This window comes from Stegodyphus dumicola, chromosome 10 (assembly GCF_044657685.1).
Source record: "Stegodyphus dumicola isolate Sdum_Otavi_A_Nest chromosome 10, ASM4465768v1".
In the NCBI taxonomy this organism is placed as follows: domain Eukaryota; kingdom Metazoa; phylum Arthropoda; class Arachnida; order Araneae; family Eresidae; genus Stegodyphus; species Stegodyphus dumicola.
The window spans coordinates 75,580,669-75,597,723 of NC_140777.1; the positions used below are offsets into that span (position 1 = coordinate 75,580,669).

General features: G+C 31.9%; 1 protein-coding gene across 1 annotated transcript in view; it reads right to left on the reverse strand.

Moving 5' to 3' along the window:
* Tnpo-SR (transportin 3) overlaps window positions 1–17,055 on the reverse strand; it is a 116,943-nt gene that overhangs the window by 79,472 nt on the left and 20,416 nt on the right. The window contains exons 4-7 of the mRNA XM_085825081.1: window positions 13,200–13,273; window positions 12,801–12,864; window positions 8,040–8,132; window positions 3,782–3,928 (exon numbers count right to left, since the gene is read on the reverse strand). Of these exons, the coding sequence (XP_085681207.1) occupies window positions 3,782–3,928; window positions 8,040–8,132; window positions 12,801–12,864; window positions 13,200–13,273 (378 nt within the window). The remainder of the gene's footprint in view (window positions 1–3,781; window positions 3,929–8,039; window positions 8,133–12,800; window positions 12,865–13,199; window positions 13,274–17,055) is intronic.

The following is a 17,055-nucleotide window of genomic DNA, read 5'->3' on the forward strand; positions in this document are numbered from 1 at the left end:
AATTTGGGCTTCCAGATGCCCATAGTTGTGGTAGGATTACATCATTCAAAATTTGACGGTTCTAAGTACCGTTGTTTTATCACAATGCGAGAAACATATACACATTTATGCAGGGTATTCATTATTTAATTTCTTCATATATAATACAGGGCGATAATATTTGGTGGCAATGGTTTGGAAAGTGATAGCTTTTTAAAGACTTCAATGTTAAAATGCTAAAATGAAAACAATAGTCCCTCAGGGACAAAGCCCCTTTCGACTAAAAAGGGGAAAGTTTCTCTTTTTACTGCAAACAATAGATTTGCAATTTATATACACTTCAAAAATTTCATAAACATCCTGTCAAATTTAGATTTATAGCAAAAGGCACAAGAAACTACAAGCATAATTTTGATTTTAATTTCACAAACCCACTTAAATCAATATGTAACTTAGTTTTTGAAAAAGCTAATACGGATAAAACTACTGTTGGAGTATTAACAACTTGCAAATTACTGAAAAAATCTAAAAGTTTATAGTATTAACTGGTATGAAAATCTTTACACATCTCTCCAATTTAAAGAAATCTATGAAAGCCTTGAGCTACCCAGTTTTTTTCCCTAAAATGTAAGAATGTAAATGTGCTGCTTGACAAATGTTTCACTGTTGATGGTGTGGTGTACTTAATTATGGCAAGGCACACTAGGGCTATCTGCCTAAGGAAAGGGATGCCTTCGTGGAGAACTTTCTAAGGAAAACTGGCTTGTACACATGTTACACATGGGGAAAACCACAAAAACACCCATGCAGACAGCCCGTGGGATTCGAACCTCGGACCGAACTTCCGCTGTTCAGCAACTTTACCGCTCGGCTGCTGGTGGGCTCGTTTCACTGTTGAAGTGATAATACATTAAGCACCATACTCTTACCTATGGGAGACTCAGAAGGACATTGTGTATTGTAGGAAAACACTTGAGGTCTATCAGGCAATTACAGCAGCATGTGTAGCCATTCCCACAGGCACATTGCCCAATGCTGCTCAAGCAACTACTCGCTATTGTGCTATGTATCTGGCTGCTAATGGCCATTGCTTTGAGGAATCATGTACAATAACTAACATGTACTGATGCACGAAAACAGTATTAAACATAACCTATGATATGTATGATTAGATTACTAATAATAAAACTCAGTGCTAATACATAATTAAGAACTTTCTTTCGTTAAAGTGTGTATACACTTTTTTGATGAACCTGCTCTGCTAAAAATGTGATAGGTAAAGAGATGTAAAAATGTAAAGGGAGGTGATGCACAAAACTTTTTAATCTGTTAATCATTTATGGCAAACATAACCAATATTTGATAATAAACAAGTTTTTTAGTTGACTGTAGCTATCAGTAGTTTTTTTTTGGGGGGGGGGAGGTTACATTATACAGAAATTTATCTAACACAGTACAAAGTCCGAAATCCGGACATCCATTACCCGGAATGATCTAAAATCCGAACCTCAAAACCACCAACAACGTTTTTCTTCTACGCTTTATGCACGCACATTTGATTCCCCTACCGCGCATAATAAAACATTTGGAGAGTCTCAATTCTTAGTTTCACTTCGACACCAAATAAAATACCTTGTTATTGAAAAAAACAAAATTTTAGTATAAATTTGTATGATCAGTAATTTGGTGCCATTGCTGCACATCTGCTTTTTGGCACACATCTCAAACCGAAACATTCTGTATAGATACATTGTTGATCCTGACGTTAATTTGGCGAATCATTTTTAATTAAATTTTCTTTTCATCACTGCATGTTTATCAAAATATGACAACTTGAGTAATGACTCATGTAGCGATGCCTAAACAATTTACTTTACCTAAAATTCCTTTCCATATGTTAAACTATAATTTGTTGATGATACTCATAGACCCAAAGATTGATTTGTTATTTACATAAACCCAGAACCAGCGCCAGGGCTCGTATGGCCACAGTCTCAGTGTGCGATATAAGCAAGTTAAAATTTAACGGAACAACTTGTCGTTAGTTGCCATGCTCATGATGCATAGAAAAATATGTATAGTGAAGGATAGCTAAATTTGATGATGATAGCCGCTAATTTTAAAGGTTTTCGGACATTGCAAAGCAAAGGTCAAATTTCCCAATTAACGGATTTTGTAAAGAAATGTGGAGAAACGGTAATAAATGAAGATGCTATAAAAGAAGTTTTTCATTGTGATGACAATGCTTCTAAATCATCAATCAATTAATGAATGGTGAAATCTGCTTTATGTTTCTAGAAAATACCGCTACAGATAGTGAAGAAAGTGACAGAAATGACTGAAAATGAGAAAATTTTGATTGACAAGTAAGTCGGAATTCTCGAAGCAGCAGTTACAGGACTTCAACAATGTAACTAAGCAAGAGATTATGTCTGTCTACAGAATTAAAGAAAAAGCATTAGCACAAAAAAAAAAAAAAAAAAAAAAAAAACAACTTACATTGAAAGAAATGTTTACTAAGATAAACAAATAAATATTAAGCTTTTTTTTGCAAATTTTGATACCCTTTAGATCATAAATATTTGATTATTTCCTAAACCACGATTTCATATTTTTAAATTTATAATTTCTGCGCATGCCATCTTACTAGGTTTTAACTGATGATCTAATATAAAAAAAAATCCCAAATCCAGAACCACCAAAGTCCCGACGAGCCCGGATATCGGACTTTGTACTGTACTTTTTCATACTATGAAAAAGGCCATAAGCACAAAACTCTTTCATCATGTTTTCTTCATGTACATTAACTTTTATATTAAGTGAAATGATAATCAATGCTTTGTTACATCAATAAATATCTCCAAGCATAACCTGAAATATTTAAGTATATTTTTAATCTGAAAATAACAGTATTTATAGCACAACAACAGGCCAAATTCTTGAATGTTATTCTACACATTTGTTTATTGATTAAATTAGCACTTTTGGAATGTGCTGTCCTTTCAGTTCACTTTTTGCCTTTGATGGGTATAGAGCTTAATATTTTAGTCTACAGAAAAAACTAGCGTCGTATATACAAATTAGTTATATTAGGATGATTCTGGGTATAAGGATCTTTAAGAAAGTCCTATAAATCATCTATAAATATAATAATTTTTCCCCCTCATCGTAGAGACTCATCAATCAACCAAAATCACATTATAATGACCTGCATTAATATGGTAAAAGTGAACCTCAATCTAAAAAATATAGAATTCATTATCTCCCCTTCTGAAAGCCATTAGCAATTAAAGCATAAATATACCTAACCATCTTCCAACAGGGGGGAGGTGAAAGAAAGAAAAAAAAAAAAAAAAAAAAAAAAAAAAAAAAAAAAAAGACCAGAAATAGTTGAGAACACAAAATCTTCTTACAACAGGAAAAATTCTCCTATAAAACATGTCTCACAGAGTACTTTCATTTTTTTAAATTAAAAATTTCAAAATTTTTTGCAAATTATAAATTTTTGGGCTAAACAGTTTTATTTATTTTTTTTTTAAATTACAAATTAAAATTATTCCTCTTCTCATCATCATGAAATACATTTCAGAATTTGAATTTAAATTAAAATTTACCATAACTAAATTCAGATCAATTAGAATTTAGTTATAGTAAATTTAAAGTAATTACAAGGGAGAAGCATATATTTGATTTTCAGAGATGGAATGATGTAAAAAAATGACCATTAAAAACATTAAATACATTTATGATGTTATGAAAAGAAACAAACTGCAACATAAGCAAAACAAAATATTAAACATACCAAAACTTGAAAAATGCAATTTAAAAGAATCGGTAATGATTGATCACCAGTTTGTAATCCTTTTAAGGTAAACCAACTTCCCAAACAACGGAAAATTTTCTTTAAAAGTTTGGAGTCATTTTGACTCATAGATTGTACACAGGAACTCTAAAATGATGGAAAACATAAAATAAATTAATCAAACATAAGAATTTCCAGCTCTAACTATAAATAAGAATTTACACCTTCAATAAGTATAATAAACATCTTATTTTCACAATATTATATTGATACTCCTTGAATAACAAATTCAATTAAAGAACTTTATAAATTAACACAAATTAAATTAACACTTTCAATCCCTTATTAAATTTCAGAAACACAGACTTTAAATAATGCTTTTTTAACATCCAGCTTAATTAGAAAATGAATATTACACATGAATGTAATGTATGGAAATCTGGGAGAAAAATTCACCATCTAACAAAATATGTATATAATTTTAAAACAGAAAACTTTTCGATCAATTAAGTCAAAAATACTTAAAATTCTTGAGGGTGAAAGGATTTTTGGAGTAAATCATATTTTTACTTTTACATTACTTATCAAAAGAAATTAAACTTCCTTCACATACTTCAAGTATACAACATTAAACATATATTTTTAGTAAACAAGCTATGCAATTTTACATGCACTACATTTAATGTGTTTTAATTATTAAGCATTCTAATAGCTCAAATTCAGTAATTAGATTTCTATAAATTAGAATGACTTTCAGCCAGGAGCGTAGCTAGAGTTTCCAGCGCCTGGGGTCAACTGAAGAATTTGCGCCCCTTTCAGTGTGCCAAGAATGGAAAACATTTCATTAAAAGATTTCATAGCATCAATTTGGCGCCCCTTGGATGCTGCGTCCGGGGACAGATGTCCCCCCTTGCCCCACCCTAGCTGCGAAACTGCTTTCAGAATCTTGAACATTTCTGCACAGCAATTTATCATGTACATTTGATAATTGTTTTACAGTAACTAAAAATTGACTGGAAAAGCTGATTGTCAATTACGGAACTTACATAAAATTAAGGGGAAAAAAAAAAAAAAAAAAACTATCAGAAAAAGGAAGCACATCTCAGATCATCTTAGATGTGCACTGTGGGGGGGAGTGGGGGAGGGTACAGTTCTATATCTCCCATTCTACTGGGCTAATTGACGAAATTCAACTTGGGTTTTTCATGTCTCGAAAGTGCGACTTAGGATATGTATTAGATTTATGTATAGCATTGCTCTAATACAGGTATTTTGACACAAAAATCTCACTTTTTTTGAAATAACATACCAGTTTTTTTTTCTCATATTTCCATTCTACGACTCAAATTACACCAAACTACTAAGTTTTGAAAAAGTCGCACAAGTAGTTTTTAAAAAACTTAGCTCTCAAAATTTTAGCTCCTCAGTGTTAATTGAGTTTGGTATATACGAGGGTTGGAACTTAGTAACTAATAGTGGCAACACAGCTGGAAAAACGCTACGCAACAAAACCAAAGAACATCGCGTATACCACACGTGAATTACATACCTACCTTACCTCTCAGCAAAAAGACTCGTCCTGCCTACGTCACGCGCATGCGGAGTGACGCGAAGAACGGATCCTTGTATTAGGTCGACGTCTAAAGTATGTGTTGTCAGGATGTTTTTAAAACAAGAACGATGTTGTTGGATAAAAATTGAAAGTGCCAGAGGTCGTACAGCACGACAGTGTCATCAAGGGCTTCAAGAGGCTTGCGGAGAATCTGCATTGCCTTACAAAATCGTAGCAAGATGGGTGAAAGCATTCAATGAAGGACGCCAAAACGTGGCAGACATGCTGCGGCCAGGTTGTCCTAATGTCAGTGATGCAGACATGCAAGCTGTTGCCGCTTTAATGGACAGTGATCGCCGCCAAATGATTCGTCAGCTGGCCGGACAAACAGGATTAGCGCATACAACTGTGCTGCACATTCTTGAACGAACGCCTGTCCATGAGAAAAATTGCTTCACGATGGGTTCCACATCAATTGACGGAAATGCAGAAATGGCTACGATACGATGCTGCCCGAATCCACCTGGAGTGCTATGAGCGCGAAGGAGATGCTTTTTTACGCCGTATCATTACGTTGGATGAGACTTGGGCCCGATCGTACCAGCCAGAACTGAAACACCAATCAAACGAATGGTGTCATCATGGGTCACCACGACGTTTGAAATTTCGTCAGAACCCCAGCAATGTGAAAGTTATGGTGATTCTCGTGTACGAATGTGATGGTGTCATCCTAACGCATACCGTTCCCCCACAGCAGACCGTCACTGCGCAGTAATACTGCTCATTTTTGGAGCACAATCTCCGACCAGCTTTGAGAAAAAACGGCGACACTTTCTGCAGAATGCTCCTCTCATTTTGCATGACAATGCTCGACCGCATGCAGTGCAAGCTGTGACTGATTTGTTCAAGTGATGGGGCTGGGAAGTGCTTTACCATCCACCATACTCCCCAGATCTATGTCCTTGTGACTATGACTTAATTCCTAAGATGAAGGAACCACTTCATGGCACTCGCTTCCAAACTGTTCCTGAGATTCTTGCGGCAGTAGACCGGTCCATTCAAACTATCAACAAAACAGGCGCTGGCACTGCTACAGGTATTCTGCGACTTCCACATCGTTGGAAACGGGTTGTACACAATGCTGGCGACTATATTGAAGGACTGTAAAACATGGTGACATAAATCACTTTTGTATTCCTTGTAAATAAATAGTTGCCACTATTAAAGTTCCAACCCTCATATTTATTAATTTCTCTTTTTTTATTAAGCTTACTTGATTCTTCCTCTCACATTTCGAAACTCGGATGTATTCCAAATAAAATTCACCCATTTTTAAATAGTTTTTATAGATTTAAAAAAAAAAAAAAAAAAACATTTTTTGAGAGCATATCCTGAAATTATGTCAATATAATCTATAAAATTTTTACCACGTATTTCTAAGCATACCTGCAAAAAATTACAGTTTTTATTCAAAATTTCTGAAGATATACGTGAATTTTTATATTGGCATATTTGTTGAAAGCGATAAAACATCAAATGTGGTTTAGATACTATGCTAAAATTAATTGAAAGTAGGAACGTTGTGGATATTTTTCCACTTGTGCACAATGTAAAAAGATAGGAACGAGGTGCCTTTTTTTCCCGCTCCGTCATAATGGAAGAGAAAGGAAAATTAGTTGCCATATACTAAGAAGTCTGCCAAGTTCTTGGGGACAAACTGAAAAAATTGCGGCAAGATAAATTTTTGAATTTCTCCGTAAATTTTACAAAACTTAATATTTAGGCATAATTTGAGTCGTAGCGTTGAAATATGGAAAACAATTGGTATGCTATTTCAGAAAAAGTCCAATTTTGTGTCAAAATACCTATGTTAGAACAATGCTATATATAAACCTACATATCCGAAGTCGTGCTTTTGAGACATGAAAAACGCTATTTGAATTTTGCCAATCGGCCCAGTAGAAGAGGAGATATAGAACTGCCTTCCCCCCTGCAGTATACATTATTTTTCAATGGAGATAAAATGAAACTAACATATATATAAAATCTCAACACCTTAACCCTTAGGGTACAGATTTATTTGATAAAAATCTTCTGTTGACTTTTTACAAACAGCATTCACTGAAGTAATGGAAGAACCTTGCTCTTATAACTGATACCAATCACTTTTACCATGAACAAGAATGCACATGTTTAATTTTGTCCTAGTTTGAATGACGATTAAGATTCATTATCCATAACTTAGGCAAAATAAGTGTATGACAATTCAAAGTCATCAAATGTACCCAAAGAGGTTAAACAACATTTGGCTGAATGAAGATCTCATAAATTGGTACATCAATTAAAAAATAAAATTAGGCATCAAAATGGCTGAGAAATTAATATTTTTTACTTAAATTAAACCACAGACAATAAGTACTAGATGTATAAATAGAAAATGAAAAAGCTACAGTGGTAATGATCCCCCTAACTAGGAAAAAAACAATTTATTGAGAGCATATTCTGAAATTATGTCAATACAACATTTTTATAGTTCCCCGAAATATGTTTTAAGATAAACATATCGCAAGCATACAATATATGTGTTAAAAATCACGGATAGTGTGAAGAATACAGAAGGACATAGAAGAATATCATGTAATAAATGTAAAATATTTGTAATGTAAAAAATAAAGTCAACATAAAATAATACGCAATATCACTTACCAACAATTGTAAAACTTGAGGAGCAACTTGGCAAAAATTTTCATTGACTTGAGCTCTTCTGTTTGCACCTAACCTTAAATGCCTGCTATTTATCTAAAATGAAATAAAACACTAAGACTGCAGAAAAATCAAATTAAATATTTTTTTGCAAACTATTATAGGCATTATTGTATATTATAAATATTGTTTAAGATCTTACAGCATAATGAATAGCAACAATCTGGAAGTGGACTATTTGGTAAGCCAGGAAGAAGATAAAAATTTTATGTCTTGCACAATTGCAAAACTTGTCAAGTTACAATGATGATTAATTATCTTATAGCACAACATTTAGCAATATTACATAATAGCACCAAAATCTAGAAATATTTCACTTCAGAATTTTTTTATGTTAAATGTATTACGGCTATTCCACTATATCAATAAAAATATTATTGATGTATATGTATATATACTATCATATATAATTCATAATAATTTATAAGAAATAAGAAAACTTTCCATATACAATCTCCAAGGAACACAAATTCAATTTAAAACCATGAATCAAAACAATTTTTTATTCAGAATTTAAATTAGTATTTTAAAGAGTAATTTCAACTTCTTGTTTAAAAAATCTGCTAAGAAAAATCTTACATCGCAAAAATACCAAAACCAAAAGGAAATTCTAAAAACTGAAAAAGTAATTATTGTCATTGATTGCAGATTAATTGACTTCATGGGCATAAACCAATCTACCATCAATTAACAACAAATAAATTAAGGGAGTGTTTCATCTTACTTCTATGTAAGCATCAAATTATTTGCTAGATTCAAACCATACGTCAAAATTAATACTCAATCCAAATAAAGATATTAGTCCATTTAAGCCAAGAATTTTGTTAAACAAAATAGCAAATAATCTTAAAAGTTTCTATTAAGAACATAATTAATCTGAACGAGATACTTACTTTAGACATATCCCTTACACTCTCATTTCAATTTCAAAAACAGAAGTAAACATAGAACATTAAAAGTTATTCAAAATCATAAGGTCAAAAATGATCCAACCTCAAAATTAAAGTTTAAAACATGTAGTTAATTACAAATTTCAAACATCAAACTAGTAAGTTAAAATTAACACACTTGCCTTCAAAATTTTAAGATCAAGCGGCTGGGAATTCAAGTATTAAGTGATGGAAGTAAAAGGATTATCGTAAAGTGCAATTTTCTATTTAATTTACTTAATAAATAAAATACTTTACTTAATTTACTTCATTTTTCATTTACTTTTAATTACTTTACTTTGAATCCATTATATATACACAGATTAAATGGCAGTGTAAGAATAAAAATGCATTAATGTATATAACTTTTAGACACATACATGTTTCAGAAGTGAAATTCACATACATTTTAAACATCATTCAGTTAATCGATAAGTATGACCAAAATAAATCCTTTTTACAGTCAAGATAACACTACAAGATTACATTTAATTACATTAAATTTACATACAAGATTACATATACATTTAATTAAATTTATATAATTTTTTATATTTCTAAATACTTAGCAGATGAAAAAAAGGCTTAACTTATCCCTCCCTGAAAATATCAAACTCCCCGAGAACCTTTGCTCTAGATGCATTGCACATGAGTGAGTGCTCTTTTTTGAATAGCAGCTGATAGGAGGCAGAAGTGCAACTTCTGCCTCCTATCAGCTGCTATTCAAGTATAACTCATGCAGTAATGTCTAAACTTTTTTTTATATCAGTAATTGAATAACAAGAGTATGTCAACCTTTTATGCTAATTTTACGCTTGGTGATGATTATAGATTTTTAAATGCTCTAAGAAATGCTGTAGAGGAAATATTCAACAAAAATTTCTTTTCATATACTAAAATAGATTTTGTTAATGAAACTCATAAGCCAAAAGATTACATTTAGTGCTATTTCAATTAAGAATAACTGATATGTTATTCACCATAAACCCAGAAGCGGCAGCAAAACTTGAGAACGACAAAATTTTTGGAATTTGGGGAAGCACTGAGCAGCAAAATTAAGGGATGAGAAGTTTTTTATGATTTAGGGAAAGCACTGGGATGCAAAGTTTAGGTGCGATGAAAATTTAGAACTTAGGAAGGCGATTTGTAGCAGAATTTAAGACCAGGAGAGACTGCACCATGCGGTATTTAGCACCGGCCCTAGATAAAGTGTTAAGTATATGTGGGAGTTTATTTATTCAGGACTCAGATTATTAGTTTTAAGCAAGTGCAAGAAATAAATGTAGGTATAGTAAATAACTAAACTAATACAGTTCAAGCTTAATTCAGTATGCAATAGGAGCAAGACATAATTTAGCGAAACAACTTAGCTTTTGTCGCCAATCTTGTGATGCACAGCCAATAATGTATCATGGACGCTATTAAGCTAGGCTAAAATTATCTTTATTGATTCTAAGGCATTTTGGTTAATGCGGCGGACTGCGCTGCTCCTTATTCTTTTAGTTTGATCCAGCTTATTATTTTTTGCAGACTGTTATTATTACGGCAATTTTATAAAAACTAAGCTTGAACTTTTGATTATGTCGAAAACAGTTTCCAATTATGCTGCCAAAGGATCCACAAAGCAAAACCATGTTTCAATGTCCATTAAACAAAAAGTGAAATTGCTGCAAAAAATGGATAAAAGCATATCCGTCTCAAAATTATGCGAGGAGTATGGAATAGAAAGTCAACTGTATATGACATAAGAGAAAAGAAAATTTTGAATTTTTTGTGGAAGCAACTTAAACAACTTACATTGAAAGAAATGCTTAATAAAGTAAACAAATAAATATTAAGCTTTTTTTTTTTTTTCTAAATTTTGATATTCTTTAGATGATAATTGTTCTTTATTTCATAAATTAAGATTTCATATTTTTAATTGTATAATTTCTGCATGCCATCTTACCAGATTTGCTGCCCAAATGGTATAGTGGTTAGGGGAGCCTGACTGCAATACCAAAGGGCCCGGGTTCGAATCCTGGAGAAGGCATTGATGTAAAATTGTCTGTCCCTTCATAGGAGGTAATGGTGGCCACCTATTAGGTGCCTCCACAATAAAATGGTCACTGTATCTGGCCTTAATAGTGGCCAAAGCTATTATAGGCAAGTGCCCGCCATTTGTCTTACCAGATTTAAATTGATGATCTAATATCTGGAAAAATCTCAAATCGCTGAAGTCCCGACAAGTCCGGATTTCGGACTTTGTACTGTATTAAACTTTCAGTCTGAAATTTATTTCAAATAATTCTAATATGTTGAATTAACCACTAAATAATTAAACAAAACAAAAAAAAAATCATAAAAAGATTCGAAATGAAACAAAACTGAAAATAAACAATGACATGAATGTAAATATTTATAAACTTCTTGATTTCTTACTTGACACCAGATGGCATTTTAATTATGATAAAATTTGTATACTTGGAAAAAAATCACTTGATGAAACTATTTTCATCATGGATTGTAAAAACTCATTGATCAATTGAGATCTTTTCTTAGAATTTTTAATTTTTAACTGATTGACAAATTTAAATACAAACTTTCTGCACATGAATTTATTTTCAAATAAAACAATTATTCTTACTGCAAAAATTCATGACTGTTTATCTTTTGACTCAGATTCCAAATAATTAAAATTAGTCGATTTCTTGTTGTAATTATGTATTTTTCTTGCACACACTTTGAACTTTTCATTAGAAATAATAGTGCAGGATTTATGATTTCAGACACACAAGAGAAAAAGTAGGAAGATTCATCTTTAGAATATGTGTCAGATGATAACAATATTAAGATGTGTAAAAACTCACTATAGACAGGACTAAAAACTGACACGTGTAAAATCTGTTTTGGTAATAGAAAAAGTGTTAAAAGAACTGGAGAAACTAAAAGAGAAAAATGATACCACGCAAATAAAATCTATATAAACACTTCCGATTCTACAAAACATTTTTAAACTGAAAGGTGCTGATCAAAAAAGCTATCGGCAGTTCAACAGAGAAACTTTTAATGAACAATATAAAACATATATAGACAGAACAATTATTTGTAAAAGTTAAAAATTTTATCAGGTATGTAATTATAAAAAATTAAATTTCAAAATTGCATAAATTATTTAATTTTAGCATTGAATTTTAATTATTATTTCAGGATTAATTACTAGATCAGTGCAAAAAAGGACTTTTCAAAAAATGTAACGGATATATATTGATGTTTCTTGCTTTTGAAATTTTACTGATTGACTGCTCTTGTATGGCATTCTTAATACATTTTGATAGTGACAGATGCCGTTTGGCCATTAGCTTGGCAAAAAAAAAAAAAAAACTATTTGCCATGTTCATGACATTTTTGGTGAAGAAGCGAATAATTAGAAATGAAAAATTTTACCAGAAATTGAAGAGTAAAATATGCATGATTTCAAAACCCCTGAAGACTGTATATTGAAAGACTACCCAAGAAAATAAGGATTTTAATGGGAACTATTGAATAGTTATTATTTTACTAAATAAGTTTAAAACTGATATCACAATTTGCAATATACAGAATCACCATCAACTAATTTCAGCTACCTCAGATATTTTGGAACATAAATGATTTTAATAACTGTCAGGTACTGCAACTCAGTTCTTAGCTTCAAATAAAATTACACATAGTAGTATAATTTCATAAAAATGAATTTTGAGAACTCCTAATATTGAATGCTAAATATAATATATAATCAATGAATTATAAATACCTCTTCAGGCAAAACAGTAAGAATTTCTAATAGAGTTGAAATGTGTTGTGCACTGCTTCCAAACCTTAAAAAAAGTTAAATACGACTTTAATATTGAAGAATCATTTTAGATAGCCATTTGTAAAAACATAAACATCACAGAAAGGGGAACAATTGAAACTATACATTTTTTCCCATTAAAATACATGTTATTACATATATAAACATATTTACTAATAACAAAATCTCAATTATGTTTGATTATTATCACTATTTAAATTCATAAAAACGTCTAAATTATACATTTTTTATAAACATTTTTGAATTGCATATGGAGGACAAACTATCATCCATTTAATACAAATGAAACCTATGGCACAAGAAAAACAAAATATAAATTTATAAAAAAATATTAAATACCTTTCAATTACGTCTTGCACAGGAGTTTTCCATACAACCATTTGCAGAGCTAGGTCAGCTAACGCCAAGCACAACTAGAATAAGATTATCATTTCAGTTCTGAATAAATAAATCAATGCACTACATATCTTTTGGGGGAAGGGTGAAGAACAAAGTACCGACTAAAAGGTCATTTACTGACCCAATGTGAAAAAACATGACATAATTCTACTTATAAAAATCGCATGTTGTAGAACATATACAAAGATGGACTATTGAATAAAATTTTTAAATTACAACCAAATTACTGTACCAAGTTAAACACTGTAAAAACATCTAAGGATCTCGCACCAGAAAACAAATTAAAATGAAACTAAAAGACATTTTTCAGAAGGCAATTTCGTTTACTTTCTGATTATCTTTCTGATACTTTCTACTTTCTGATTATCCACACTACCACCGAAAAGTCATGACAAATTATTCATGTGGAAAAGTAGTATAGTGTCAAAATAGTTGTGTAACAACTTATGATGTTGGTAATCAGCATTTATTTGGCAACCCAGGTCTATGTGCAGCACATGACTATTTTGGAAAGAATACCAGTGCAAAAAAGGACTTTTCAAAAAATGTAACGGATATATATTGATGTTTCTTGCTTTTGAAATTTTATTGATTGACTGCTCTTGTATGGCATTCTTAATATATTTTGATAGTGACAGATGCCGTTTGACCATTAGCTTGGCAAAAAAAAAAAAAAAAAAACTATTTGCCATGTTCATGACTTTTTTGGTGAAGAAGCGAATAATTAGAAATGAAAAATTATACCAGAAATTGAAGAGTAAAATATGCATGATTTCAAAACCCCTGAAGACTGTATATTGAAAGACTACCTAAGAAAATAAGGATTTTAATGGGAACTATTGAATAGTTTTTATTATAAATATAGGCCCTAATGCATGTATGTTTGATAATGCTGAAATATTGTTATTTACCAGTCAAAGGCAATAACCATTGTGTATTTATATGATGAACAGGAAATAACCAAGACTAGGGGTTCCCAAAATTTTCAGCGCAATGCATACTTGCAGTTTTATTTTTTCATAGCACTCTTCCAGTATTTTTACTATAATGTTGATCAGGCATAGAAATGATAACAACATTTGGTTAGAGTAAACTGAAGGTTACCCCTTGTTGCAACTCAACTCTTGCTGAGTGACGTCATCTCGAACTCTGAACTCTCGCTAGAGATCACGAGAACTCGGGACTGAGAAGTCGCACGCTGCGTCGTGCGAACATTTAACCTTTCATTATGTAAAAATTATGTAACCGTTAACGCCTTCATTAAATATGTTTGTGTTAAGAAAGTTTATCATTTATGGATTATCCCTCAAAGATTTTACAGATAGAGTCCCTGAGAAGAATGCATCCAGTGGCCCTGGCCGAACCCATTGGAACAAGGTAAGCAGTTTTGTTTTACCTTGATTAATTAGTTAGAAGTAAGATAAAGAATATAAAATAAAAATATTGTGGCGCCCAACGTGGGGCCATTGGTTTGAATTTGAACTGAAATTTAATAGATTTTGCTTAAGCAAAAACATGGATTTAGAAAAATTAAAAAAGAAACGATCTGCTATAAGAGCAGTAGTTACGAGGCTAATAAATAAAATAGAAACAGAAATTACTAATGAGGGGGATAAAAATGTAATTGAAGAAACGGTTGCTCAGTTAATTAGTAAAGAAGAAGAACTAATCTTAGTGGATAATGGTATTGAAACAGGGTTGCCACTCAAACAGGAGAATGAAATTCCCTGACTTTTCCAGGTTTTCCAGGTGCATTTCAAGAAAATTCCAGTCTATCCGCGTAATGTACGTTGGCTACGCTAAGAGGTAAATTATGGTATTACTTGTATTGTGTAGCAAATTCACTTAATTATTCAATAAATCCCAGAGGACATTTATTCTTAATTATTCTTGGTATACTTTGTTTGATAATTTTGTTTACGTTTCCACTTAAGAAACTTAATAAAATTTAAGATATATACATTGGATAACAAATGTATGTTTTATTTAATTATTACTCATGATCATCACCAGTTCAACATGAGGCTAATCCGGTCCTTATAAATCGCAACGCAATGCTAAATAGTTAGGTTAGATTTTAGGTAAATTTAATTTGTGTGAGGTATGTTCTTAAAAAGCACTTTAACACTTGAAAACACAAATATAATTATAATAGTTGTTGTTTTCTCCATTGAAGATTGAGATTAGAATCTTCCCAATCTGGAATAAAATAAGGCTTTTTTTGCAGACATTCTGCAGCTAAACGAAACAAAGAAATCTATTTCAATAAATTGAGGTATTTTATATTTAGTTCGCAGCATACATAAGAAAAAAATATGTGCATTAAATTTCGTGATGGTATGTCATCATACTGCTAGAATTAATTTCAAGATTATGCCAGAGAAAATTTCCTGAAATTTAGAAATATTATTTACTAATAATTAATAAATTTAGAGGGAAGAAGCATCATTAAATTATATGAATAACATAAAAATAAAGATAATTACTTAAAAACTGAATTAGAATAATCAACGATATTTTAGCGAATATAGTTATATTACATGGTTAGCCTAGATGACAGATTACTATTTTTTATTTTACTGAAAAATGGTAAGGTATTTATTAAAAAGAAAAGTTTAAAAAGATTTTGCGGTAAAATTCTAGTATACGGTAAGGCTTGTAAAGAACGCTCCTGAACTCTACTAGAAAGACCTATGATGCTCTTGACTAGAGAGAACGTCGTTAGCAAACTCCTCACACTACGAGTACTATAATTCATTTTAACACCTTATTTAAAGAACTGTGAATGGCAACGACTTAACTGAGAATTACGCATGTGTAAAGAGATGAGAGTTCTGTTGAGACGCCTGTGAAAGAAGAGAGTTTGGGAAGCTCCGCCAGCGAGCTGAGGTGTGGAGACTAAATTTGTCCAGTGATGACGAGTGCTATCTTCGTTAACGTCTCTGATCGTGTCACCAACTCGGATATGTACTCAAGTTTTTCTAAATGCATTAATTAAATGTTGTATCTGTGTAATGTTGTGTAATTAAAGTCATGCATCACCAATACCAGTGTTGATTCCGTTCCCACTGAAGCATCCACGACGTCACAGGCTTTGGCATGATTTTGAAAATTGTCGCCAAGACCAAAATGACCCGTTTACTGCGCATCATCATGTCGCCAAATCCATACATGGAGATTATTTTAACCAAAAAACGTCTATGCAAAGAATCTCTAATTCTCTGGTCTATGTAAAGAAGAAAATTTTCCATACAAGTAAAATGCTATTACGCCGCTAGAATGCGGAGGGAAAATTTGCCAAGGGATTTGGCAACGGAACCTGGCGGCCAGAATTTCCCTCTCCGCGATGTGTACCGGAAATTGAAAAACGTGTTAAGAAGAAACGTTCTTTGACAAAAAGAAAGCTACGAAAATCCATTTTTAAATTATTGCGAAAAATCCAAGAAGAAACGTTTTATCAAAGGACGTTTCTTCTTGGATTTTTCGCAATAATTTTAAAAACGGATTTTCGTAGTTTTTTCCCCCCTGAAAATTACTAACCTATGAATTAATTTACTTGCGCCAAAAAATATTTTCTTTTAATTTAGAGTTTAACTACTTGCGCTAAGACTAAACTTCCCGGTTGCGGTGCCGTGCGCTACAATATAGCAAGTGGTAAAGTGTCTCATTTACGCCGCTCCGCACCTGCGAGTGCAATCCAGAGCTGTAACTCGAGAAATAAACAATCTCGTTGTTAGGCGACGTGTGCACCATGTTATTTTCATTTTTGCGATAAATGCTTATCGACGTGGTGTTC